Source organism: Nansenia antarctica, assembly GCF_963989245.1.
Source record: "Nansenia antarctica genome assembly, chromosome: 7".
Lineage (NCBI taxonomy): Eukaryota > Metazoa > Chordata > Actinopteri > Argentiniformes > Microstomatidae > Nansenia > Nansenia antarctica.
In genome coordinates, this window is record NC_137677.1 from 39,467,644 (window position 1) to 39,480,143 (window position 12,500).

General features: G+C 43.8%; 1 protein-coding gene across 1 annotated transcript in view; it reads right to left on the reverse strand.

Moving 5' to 3' along the window:
- Positions 1-12,500, reverse strand: part of stk17b (serine/threonine kinase 17b (apoptosis-inducing)) — a 21,704-nt gene that overhangs the window by 5,885 nt on the left and 3,319 nt on the right. Inside the window, exon 2 of the mRNA XM_080536098.1 lies at positions 10,817-11,029. Coding sequence (XP_080392224.1) covers positions 10,817-11,029 — 213 coding nt within the window. The remainder of the gene's footprint in view (positions 1-10,816; positions 11,030-12,500) is intronic.

Sequence of the window (12,500 nt, forward strand, 5' to 3'; positions counted from 1 at the left end):
CTCTATCATTCCACCTCTATCCAGACATAGTGGAGTAACTCCAGAGGAACCGTCCCTCCCAAGGCCCTGTCCCCTTTAGGGTAGGATTAGCCTGTACACACTACACACACTACACACACTACACACACACACACACACACACACACCTCTTATGAACCAGAGAGAGAGAGATGAGAGAGGAGAGAGGATAGAGAGGAGAGAGAGGAGAGAGGAGAGAGAGGAGAAAGAGGAGAGAGGGGAGAGGAGAGAGGGGAGAGAGGAGAGAGAGGAGAGAGAGGAGAGAGGGAGAGGAGAGAGAGGAGAGAGGAGAGAGGGAGAGGGAGTGATTGGGTGACAGTCTTACATAGCTATTTGTAGTAAGACTATGGAGAGTATAGATGACTACAACATGAGGGTTTTTCCTGCATTGAAGGCTTAGACGGCCCACCTAAGCCTTCTAGGAGAAATCGTGCAAGAAAAAAACAGTAAGTAAAAACAGTAAAAATATGTCCATGCATGTATTGCTGCAATTCGGTTATCCTAGTACAGCAGTATCCCAGGTGCTGCTAGACTATCGGTGAAACATTTTTCACATTTGTCTAATTTATTTGTGTAGGGGGACATAGGTGATTCACCTTTCCAGTGTATTGGTCCCGAAGCGTAGATGGAAGCCTGTTGGTTACTTTTAGACTCATTTAGCCAGGCTCGTAGGTAGCTAGCTAGCCTCAGCAGTCCGGACTGCTCTTCTGATGAAGGATGCTAGCGAGCCTTTGTGGTGACGTTCACAAACAGAAGCTTTACTTCCTCTGCAGCAACGAACACAATTCACAGCCTTACAACACTGTTATACTGTTATACTGTAATCCTGAGCTGATCTGGACACTTCTCTGGATACCTGTCATCACTGAATACCTGTGGCATGTAGGCCTACTGTTCACTCACGCACACGACTGGTAGAGGAGGGTAGTGGAGGGTACGGAGGGTAGCAGTGGCCTCGTGGGTAGTGAGTGAGTTGGACAAACAAAACTACTTTTTTAACACAATAGATCCTGAGTTACAGTGAGGGAAAAAAATTATGTCCCACAATTTTTTTCCCTCACCCATGTCCCCTAAGGGTCTCCGTACATTTGTACTCCCAGGTGTTCTCCCAACATGTTTACCCACTTAAATATCCTGGCTAGTTAGGCCACGTAATACTGCATCATTAAGGTCAGAAAATAACATGCTCATTGTCAAACCAATAAAAACAAGAATAGAGTAACCGTTTTTATACATCTCAATAATGTCAGCACAACGATTATAAGAACAAGCACCGGGTTTGCGGGAGCACAAAAGAAATTCACGTGCAAGCTTCACCTCCGCTTCTACCACCTAAGCCTTATTTTGAGCCAGGAAAAACCCTGAATAATAACAACAACAACAACAACAACAACAACAACAACAACGGTATGTGGTATTCCATCCTGCCTCCATCTCTTATCACCTGTGTTCTCTGTGGTGTCTGTGTGGTCTGGTCTCAAAGTCAAAGTTCTTTAGCATCACATACTCAGAGCCAGCAGAGCAGATGCTTGGTTCACACGGGGTCTTAACAATGTTATACACAATATGCAATAAAAACTCACTAAATGCTCAAAATACATCCCTAACTAAATTACTCAATATAAGTTATGGGTTATTGGCAATACTTTAGTAAATTAACCTTAACAATATAGCTTATTCCTAAGTGTTTAGGGATATACTGTCTGCTCAGATTCTGCCAAATTCAGCAAAGTTGATTGGACGGCGCTTCACAGTACAGATGGACAATGACCCAAAACATACTGCGAAAGCAACCCAGGATGTTAATCTGCTCTAGACTCCAAACAACACTGTGCTGCAATCTTTATTGATTTAGCCATGGCCTTTGACACTGTCAACCACGACATCCTTGCTGCCAGGCTAGGCAGCATTGGGGTCTCGGGGCACTCACTGGCGTGGTTCTCAAACTACCTCACTGACAGGGTGCAACGGGTGAAATCTGAGGACCTTCTCTCACAGCCCCTCCCCGTCACTAAAGGTGTACCCCAGGGCTCAATCTTAGCTCCCACTCTTTTCTCAGTTGGCCCCTCCCCAGTACTCGCGTCACTTCAAGATAGTTTCTGCAAGGTCCAGCAAGCCTTCTCCTCCCTAAACCTTCTGCTTAACACCAGCAAAATCAAGGTCATGTGGTTCGGGAGGAAGGGCTCCGCTACACCCCCACCAGGCCCATATATCACCACCCTTGATGGGGCCTAGACCAGGTCACTGAATACAAATACTTAGGTATCTGGCTAGACAGCACCGTATCCTTCTCACACCACATAAACAGGTTACAATCTAAGGTCAAATCTAAACGTGGTTTTCTGTATAGAATGCGTTCCACCTTCACTCACTCTGCTAAAATAACTCTTGTCCAAATGACAATCCTCCCCATGTTAGACTATGGGGATGTCGTATATAGGACAGCATGCAAGGGCACACTCCAAAAGCTGGATGTTCTCTACCACTCTGCTATCCGGTTTGCTCTAATGCCCCTTTCAAAACACACCACTGCACTCTTTACTCCTCTGTCAACTGGCCATCACTGCACACCCGTCGCAATATCCACTGGCTCATGCTCATCTACAAAACCCTCCTTGGTCTGTCCCCCCGCTACCTGTGCCACAACACCCGGTCTGCTCACCATATTCTCCTAAAAATTCCCAAAACAAACACTGCACAAGGTAAATCTTCTTTCAGGGCTGCTGCAGCCAATGACTGGAACAATTTACAGAAAACACTGAAACTGGACACTCTTATTTACAAATCAGCTTTTAAGGACTCTATCATGGACATTCTCACTGACACATGCAACTGTCTTTCAACCCTCTAGTGCTTTTCCAAACCCCCCCTGTTGGCTGCTTACTGTCTGTCCCATGCATGCCTGTTTGACTTCCTGTGTCTGTATACTGTATGTATTGCTAATTCTCTAACGCTGTTAGTGTGCTTTTTGCTGTGCTTAATGTTGTGCGGGTTTATGTGGATGTGTGATGATGTCCCTTTAACTTGATGCTGTGACTGTAAGTGGAGGAGGTGTGGAGATGTACGTATGTTTTTACTGTTTTAACTGTGCTGGAATTTTTGATGTGTGTCTGTCGTGTGTAGTGCTGTCCCAAACGACTATTTTTCTAACGATTAATCTAGCGATTATTTTATCGATTATTCGATTAGTCTAACGACTAATTTATCGATAAGTCTAACGATAATTTTTGTGCTGTAAAAAAAAAAAAAAGTATTTGTCTCCACCTCACTGCTATGTTTAGCCAACTTGAATGCCAACATGGCCATTTAGAAGTCTGTCCATCACCACAACACATAGCTAGCTAACGTTACTCTCGCTGCTATGTTATGATTAGCTAAATTGATGCTAACGTAGCATGCGAGCTACGAGCTAGATAACGTACAGTAGGTGCTCGCACCACAATGACAATAGGCTACCGTAGCTAGCCAGCTACATAGCTAACGTTACTAACACCAGAAGACAAGACATACGAACTGTGGTGAGCTACATTGCTTGTGTAACAGTAGCTAGTAGCTATCCATTTTTCACTCATACACTTAATTGTCTCGCCTGGTAAAATAAAGGTTTAAAAAAAAAAAAAAAAAAAAAAAACGCCATTTTGTTTATTTGCGACTAACCGACGCATATTACGCTAACCGACGTATTGACGTAGTCGGTGACGTCGACGACGTCGAATAATCGTAACAGCCCTAGGTGTGTGTTCTTTGTTTTTAACATATAACCTGATTTCTTAAAATAAAAATAAATAAATAAAAATGTCTTTAAGGCAAAGAAGTGGAATATTCTGCAATGGCCGAGTCAATCGCTTGATCTCAACCCGATCGAGCATGCATTCCACTTGCTGAAGACAAAACCAAAGCCAGAAAGACCCACAAAGAAATAATAACTGAAGACAGCTGCAGTAAAGGCCTGGCAAAGCATCACAAAGGAGGAAACCCAGCATTTGGTGATGTCCATGGGTTACAGACTTCAGGCAGTCATTGCCTACAAAGGATTCTCGACAAAGTATTAAAAACATGATGTGTTTATAGTGTTTCCTCTATATGCATTTATTGGTGGCGGGCCGCCACGAATGAATTTCCTCCGCCACTAATTGATTCAGTCCACAAAAAAAAAATAAAAAAAAATAATAATCCACCTCTGAACATTTTAGCTGATTAAAATATATCTGATCCTAGATCAGCGCTATAATGGATGTTGACTAAAAGTGCACCTAAATCCACGCTCATCTCTCTCTAATCGCTGATCCAAAATCAGATTAATGACATTCAGTTGACGACGTGACACAAGGGCTACTCCTGATTGGTCTAAATGTGAACCGGCATGAGAACCGTGCAGACTCAACCATCCCCGCTACCTTCCGAAATGCTCGGGCGCCTGTGTTTTCTCCTCGCAAATAACGGGCTAAAAGTCACCGGTAGTACCATCTAAAAGATACAAAAAGCTGATCTAGCTAGCTAGGTGCACAAATAAGATATCACGTTAAATAACTTCGAAAAATTAAACGAAAACAGCGACAGATGGATGGATTTTTCAAGAAAAAAGATGTCCCAGACACTTCAAACATTGCTGAAGCAAGCAGTGACTATGAGCGATACGAAACTGCATGGCTGGGTGTCGTATTGCAGGATTTAAGTTTCTCTCTATATTTCGGGACGAGGAGCCGCATGGCATGGTCGGACCTTCCCAGCGGTGCCCTCGGGAACGAACGGTAAGCCTCGTTGATAGTAACGTAGCAGTGGTCTAGTATGTTAGCTCCTCTGCTGGGGCATGACACCTGTTGTTTGTAATTGGGAAGTTCTGTTGGTGTGATTAAAATCGCCGAGCACAATAACTGCTGCGTCGGGATTAGAGTTTTCCACAGAGGAGATGTAGGTAATACTTGGGACATTGCAATTGAAATTGCGTTCAAAGTAAAACACACACACACACACACACACACACACACACACACGCAAATATTGACAGTAGAGCTTGGCTTGATAGTGTATATCCCCACTGTGCTGGGTCGCCTCCACACCTGGCACCACAGGGGCCCGTTAATAAGACTGCTGTCTGTGGATTAGTTCGAAAAAAATGTGTCCAATACAACGTTGTAGTTGTTTAGTACAAATGGGTCTATAGCAGCTAGGTAACATTTGTCCTGTATCAGAGTTGTGTTGTTGGGTCTTGTAGCAGGGTTGGGTTAGCTATAGCAGCTAGGTAACATTAGTCCTGTATCAGAGTTGTGTTGTTGGGTCTTGTAGCAGGGTTGGGTTAGCTATAGCAGCTAGGTAACATTAGTCCGGTATCAGAGGTGTGTTGTTGGGTCTGGTAGCAGGGTTGGGTTAGCTATAGCAGCTAGGTAACATTAGGTGTATCAGAGTTGTGTTGTTGGGTCTTGTAGCAGGGTTGGGTTAGCTATAGCAGCTAGGTAACATTAGGTGTATCAGAGTTGTGTTGTTGGGTCTTGTAGCAGGGTTGGGTTAGCTATAGCAGCTAGGTAACATTAGTCCTGTATCAGAGTTGTGTTGTTGGGTCTTGTAGCAGGGTTAGCTATAGCAGCTAGGTAACATTAGTCCTGTATCAGAGTTGTGTTGTTGGGTCTTGTAGCAGGGTTAGCTATAGCAGCTAGGTAACATTAGGTGTATCAGAGTTGTGTTGTTGGGTCTTGTAGCAGGGTTGGGTTAGCTATAGCAGCTAGGTAACATTAGTCCTGTATCAGAGTTGTGTTGTTGGGTCTTGTAGCAGGGTTAGCTATAGCAGCTAGGTAACATTAGTCCTGTATCAGAGTTGTGTTGTTGGGTCTTGTAGCAGGGTTGGGTTAGCTATAGCAGCTAGGTAACATTAGTCCTGTATCAGAGTTGTGTTGTTGGGTCTTGTAGCAGGGTTGGGTTAGCTATAGCAGCTAGGTAACATTAGTCCGGTATCAGAGGTGTGTTGTTGGGTCTGGTAGCAGGGTTGGGTTAGCTATAGCAGCTAGGTAACATTAGGTGTATCAGAGTTGTGTTGTTGGGTCTTGTAGCAGGGTTGGGTTAGCTATAGCAGCTAGGTAACATTAGGTGTATCAGAGTTGTGTTGTTGGGTCTTGTAGCAGGGTTGGGTTAGCTATAGCAGCTAGGTAACATTAGTCCTGTATCAGAGTTGTGTTGTTGGGTCTTGTAGCAGGGTTAGCTATAGCAGCTAGGTAACATTAGTCCTGTATCAGAGTTGTGTTGTTGGGTCTTGTAGCAGGGTTAGCTATAGCAGCTAGGTAACATTAGGTGTATCAGAGTTGTGTTGTTGGGTCTTGTAGCAGGGTTGGGTTAGCTATAGCAGCTAGGTAACATTAGTCCTGTATCAGAGTTGTGTTGTTGGGTCTTGTAGCAGGGTTAGCTATAGCAGCTAGGTAACATTAGTCCTGTATCAGAGTTGTGTTGTTGGGTCTGGTAGCAGGGTTGGGTTAGCTATAGCAGCTAGGTAACATTAGTCCTGTATCAGAGGTGTGTTGTTGGGTCTGGTAGCAGGGTTGGGTTAGCTATAGCAGCTAGGTAACATTAGCTGTATCAGAGTTGTGTTGTTGGGTCTTGTAGCAGGGTTAGCTATAGCAGCTAGGTAACATTAGTCCTGTATCAGAGTTGTGTTGTTGGGTCTTGTAGCAGGGTTGGGTTAGCTATAGCAGCTAGGTAACATTAGTCCTGTATCAGAGTTGTGTTGTTGGGTCTTGTAGCAGGGTTGGGTTAGCTATAGCAGCTAGGTAACATTAGTCCGGTATCAGAGGTGTGTTGTTGGGTCTGGTAGCAGGGTTGGGTTAGCTATAGCAGCTAGGTAACATTAGGTGTATCAGAGTTGTGTTGTTGGGTCTTGTAGCAGGGTTGGGTTAGCTATAGCAGCTAGGTAACATTAGGTGTATCAGAGTTGTGTTGTTGGGTCTTGTAGCAGGGTTGGGTTAGCTATAGCAGCTAGGTAACATTAGTCCTGTATCAGAGTTGTGTTGTTGGGTCTTGTAGCAGGGTTAGCTATAGCAGCTAGGTAACATTAGTCCTGTATCAGAGTTGTGTTGTTGGGTCTTGTAGCAGGGTTAGCTATAGCAGCTAGGTAACATTAGGTGTATCAGAGTTGTGTTGTTGGGTCTTGTAGCAGGGTTGGGTTAGCTATAGCAGCTAGGTAACATTAGTCCTGTATCAGAGTTGTGTTGTTGGGTCTTGTAGCAGGGTTAGCTATAGCAGCTAGGTAACATTAGTCCTGTATCAGAGTTGTGTTGTTGGGTCTGGTAGCAGGGTTGGGTTAGCTATAGCAGCTAGGTAACATTAGTCCTGTATCAGAGGTGTGTTGTTGGGTCTGGTAGCAGGGTTGGGTTAGCTATAGCAGCTAGGTAACATTAGGTGTATCAGAGTTGTGTTGTTGGGTCTTGTAGCAGGGTTAGCTATAGCAGCTAGGTAACATTAGTCCTGTATCAGAGTTGTGTTGTTGGGTCTTGTAGCAGGGTTGGGTTAGCTATAGCAGCTAGGTAACATTAGGTGTATCAGAGTTGTGTTGTTGGGTCTTGTAGCAGGGTTAGCTATAGCAGCTAGGTAACATTAGTCCTGTATCAGAGTTGTGTTGTTGGGTCTTGTAGCAGGGTTAGCTATAGCAGCTAGGTAACATTAGCCCTGTATCAGAGTTGTGTTGTTGGGTCTTGTAGCAGGGTTAGCTATAGCAGCTAGGTAACATTAGTCCTGTATCAGAGTTGTGTTGTTGGGTCTTGTAGCAGGGTTAGCTATAGCAGCTAGGTAACATTAGTCCTGTATCAGAGTTGTGTTGTTGGGTCTTGTACAGTTGCTCAAAATGCAGATAAGAGAAAGTATAGGCTAATATCAAACAACAATCCTAGAGATGACTAACTCAAACGTACGCATAACTAAATAAAAGCAGGCCAACTAACGACAGCTACACGCCCTCAACTGGGAACATAAAGGATAAATGAATTTTGCAATCGAACGTGTCTTACAGCGACAGCTGGTCGTGCAAATCAGGTTCTGGGAAGATTTTTGTAGCTTTTTTTTTTTTTGCCATCCTCCCTCTAGTTTGAAATTAGGTCGTTGTTTTGAGCGCGCGTGCACGCGAAAAAAAATCGCAAATAGGGAACTGTGTATGAAAATGGTTGCAATTCCTCAACGTTTCATACAATATTTGTGTTCAACCCCTTAAATTAAAGCTGAAAGTCTGCACTTCAATTGCATCTTGATTGTTTCATTTCAAATCCATTGTGGTGGCGTACAGAGCCAAAATTATGGAAATTGTGTCACTGTCCAAATATGTCCGGACCTAACTGTATAAATGGTAAGGTGCCGGTGGAAACATGTAGACATGACTGGTGCTGATCAGGATCATTAGGTTTTCAAATATCATGTGTTTTAGATAAAGAAGCTGTGATTATGAAACTTGTGATATGGAGGGAAAGATGGGGAAAGAAAGCTGGCTTTGAGTTAAGGTTAAGGCTAAGAATTTAGGTGTTTAGACGTGGATATGATCTGTGTCTGGATATAACCTGTGTCTGTCTGGATATAACCTGTGTCTGTCTGGATATAACCTGCGTCTGTCTGGATATAACCTGTGTCTGTCTGGATATAACCTGTGTCTAGATATAACCTGTGTCTGTCTGGATATAACCTGTGTCTGTCTGGATATAACCTGTGTCTGTCTGGATATAACCTGTGTCTGTCTGGATATAACCTGCGTCTGTCTGGATATAACCTGTGTCTGTCTGGATATAACCTGCGTCTAGATATAACCTGTGTCTAGATATAACCTGTGTCTGGATAAGGGTTTCCGTTAACCGGTAATTACCGGTCTTTGTCCGGTAAAATTTGTTGAAGTCCGACAAATTGAAAAGTCGTCGGACATATTGTCCGGTGAAAATAATTCCCTCTAAGCACAATTTGAATACAATTCGCTAAAGTTCACATTCTGATTCCTTCTATTTTAAAAAAGACGAATATAGGCTATGTATTTCTTTTATTATGATATGATTTGACACCGGCATGATGATGACTCCTAATGTGTAGGCTATGCGAAACAGCGGTAATAGTCAGGTGCCACATGGGATTGATGCCAGATGGGATTACAGCCTAACCAGTCTATTACCGCTTAAACCCAGTAGCCCATTCGGCGATAACCCGGCCCATCTGGCAACCCAGAGTTCAGAGTTGAATGGAAAGAAACTTTCCCCTGGCTGCGTTTAGATGAGGAAGGAAAAATGTTCTGCTCACCGTGCAAAAAATCGGGGAGGAATAACGGATTCACGAATATGAGAATGTCTCACTGATCACAGTCGGTGCAGTGAGCACATATCGGCGGTCAGTTTGAGGCAACAGCAAACCGCTATGAAAGGCCACTGTGAGCAGGCTAATGAAACGGCTAACAATAAGCTGCACTCTCAGCTACAAGTTGCATTTCACATGGCAAAAAATGGCATCGCATGTCATCAGTATGTGGGACTGACTGAGCTACTGAAAGCAGTTAAGGCTCCAGATTTTGTCTTGAGTGAGGGCATTTAGCGCCACAGCAACTCCGTTGATGACATGGAAAGGGCACTGGAAGACGTTGTGATGGATCAGCTGGATGAAAAGCTAAAGGGGAGTGACTTCATTGGAATTATCATTGATGAGACAGTAAATATCACCGTGGACAAGAAGCTGATTATATACGTGAAGTTGGAAATAAAAGGAAGAGTTGAGACATGTTTTCTGGGCAATTATGATGTGCGGGACCGCACAGAGTGTATATTTGACAAAGTGGTGGAGGTGCTCCGCGAGAGAGGTGTGGAGCTGTCCCGCGTCATTGGCCTGGGCTTTCCATTCAGGTGCACTGTGGTGCCCACCGAGTTGCGCTGGCCGCGCTAGATGCTGCAAAGGCTGTTGACCAGGTAGGAGCCTACAAGCGCACAACTGCTTCTGTGTACTCCTTTTGTCCACCTGGGGGGTATTCCATCAACATCGCTAAAGGAAAATCCAGGTTTAGTCTGATAAGTCTCGCGAGAGTTCTTAAAAATATCTAGGCATATTCTGATAAGTCTCGCGAGAGTTATCCAAAATAAGCCAGGATTTTCCTTTAGCGACGTGGATGGAATACCCCCCTGGTTATAGAAATGACGTTGTTTTATTGATTAAAAAAGGGTAAAACTGGAAAGAGAAAATAGAAAACTCACATTAATCCCAAACAATTTAACAAACTTCAGTTAACGTAATGTGGAGTCCGTTCATTGATCGATGCTGTCTGTTCAGTTCCCAGTGAGGCGCCCGTTCAGCGCTGGACATAATGGCATAGCGCGCATGCGAATCATGTTATATTATTATATATTATATAGCTCGCATCTAATCGTATCGGATGAGAAATAGACATTAAATGGCATATATAGGCCGCTACACAACAGTTATCACCGCGACAAACAGCTATATTATATTTTAATATGATGACCGGAATATCTCACGTTTGTCCGGTAAATCGAAATCTTCCCGGACATGATGTCCGGCGGCAATTTTTTCTAACGGAAACCCTGGTCTGGATATAACCTGTGTCTATTTATAACCCGTGTCTGGATATAACCTGTGTCTGCGTAGATATAACCTGTGTCTGTGTAGATATAACCTGTGTCTGTCTGGATATAACCTGTGTCTGTCTGGATATAACCTGCGTCTACAAACTCACTACTCCAGTTGCAGCTAATGCCCCTATACTAGGCTTCAGCTCGGCCAGCTAACATAGTCTTGCTAGACATACAGGGGGGACGGACATGGGTTTCAGACCACATGGACTCACTATTCCAGAAGCAGGACGATGTCGTGGTCGGTCTCGTAGGCGGCGTGGAGGTTGACCACACGGGCGTTGTTCCTCGCCGCCTCCAGGACGGCCATCTCGTGGATGACGTCCGCCCGGCAGTCGCGCCCCCGCCGCCTCTTCTTAAGGAACTTGGCGGCAAACACCTTCCGTGTCGCCTTCTCCACGCAGCGCTTCACCACTGCAAACTTCCCCCTGGGTGGAGGAGGGAAGAGGAGAAGAGAGGAGGAGAGGAGAGGAGAGGAGGGGAGAGGAGGGGAGGGGAGAGGAGGGGAGGGGAGGGGGGGGGGGGGGGGGAGGGGAGGGGAGGGGAGGGGAGGGGAGGGGAGAGGAGAGGAGGGATGAAGGATTGAGGGTTTTATTTGACACATTTTAAATGCCTACTTTGCTACAACCAGGTGAAATCAATAATGCAATAATCTTGAATATTAGATTAGAAACACTCTTTAGGGGTTTAGTAACCTCATGTTGTTATATTGCATTGTGCATCTTACAGGTTGGGGTTATATCCCTTCCTGTCTGATAAACAACAGGCCCAAGCTGTTAAACAACATGACCAGAAGGCCAGCAGGGCTTTTATGCACTTCAAACGCTGACAGTTGCTTGATGGCATGTACTGCTGTATGAGTGTAAGTTACCGTATGAGTTAATGTATGAGTTACTGTATGAGTTACTGTATGAGTTAATGTATGGGTTAATTTATGAGTTGTTGTATGAGTTAATGTATGAGTTAATGTATGAGTTAGTGTATGAGTTACTGTATGAGTTACTGTATGAGTTAATGTATGAGTTAATGTATGAGTTACTGTATGAGTTGTTGTATGAGTTAATGTATGAGTTGCTGTACGAGTTAGTGTATGAGTTAATGTATGAGTTGTTGTATGAGTTAATGTACGAGTTACTGTACTGGAGGCCTATTCTGCTGAGCTGGTACAGTACGGTAAAGTGGGTCAGCAGGTGAGTAAACACGGCTTCATGACACAGGCCTGTGTACACAGTCTCACACAGAGAGACCAAGGGCTCCAATGTGCTTCCACTGAAGAGTGCGGCACCACAACATTCATAGTTGATATGGGTGATAGGTTGGGTTTATAGTTGATATGGGTGATAGGTTGGGTTTATAGTTGATATGAGTGATAGGTTGGTCATTTGTAGTTGATATGAGTGATAGGTTGGTCATGTAGTTGATATGAGTGATAGGTTGGTCATTATATGGTTGATATGGTTATTTGAGTTATATGGTTATATGGTTGATATGAGTGATGGATTGGTCATTTATAGTTGATATGGGTGATACAGTAGGTTGGTCATTTATAGTTCATATAGGTGATAGGTTGGTCATTTATAGTTGATAGGTTGGTCATTTATAGTTGATATGGGTGATAGGTTGGTCATTTATAGTTGATAGGTTGGTCATTTATAGTTGATATGGGTGATACAGTAGGTTGGTCATTTATAGTTAATATAGGTGATAGGTTGGTCATTTATAGTTGATATAGGTGATAGGTTGGTCATTTATAGTTGATATGGGTGATAGGTTGGTCATTTAGTAGGAGTAGCTGGTAGGAAGTACTCCCTTCAGGTCAGCATGGTTATAGTTGATATGGGTGATAGGTTGGGTTTATAGTTAATATAGGTGATAGGTTGGTCATTTATAGTTGATATG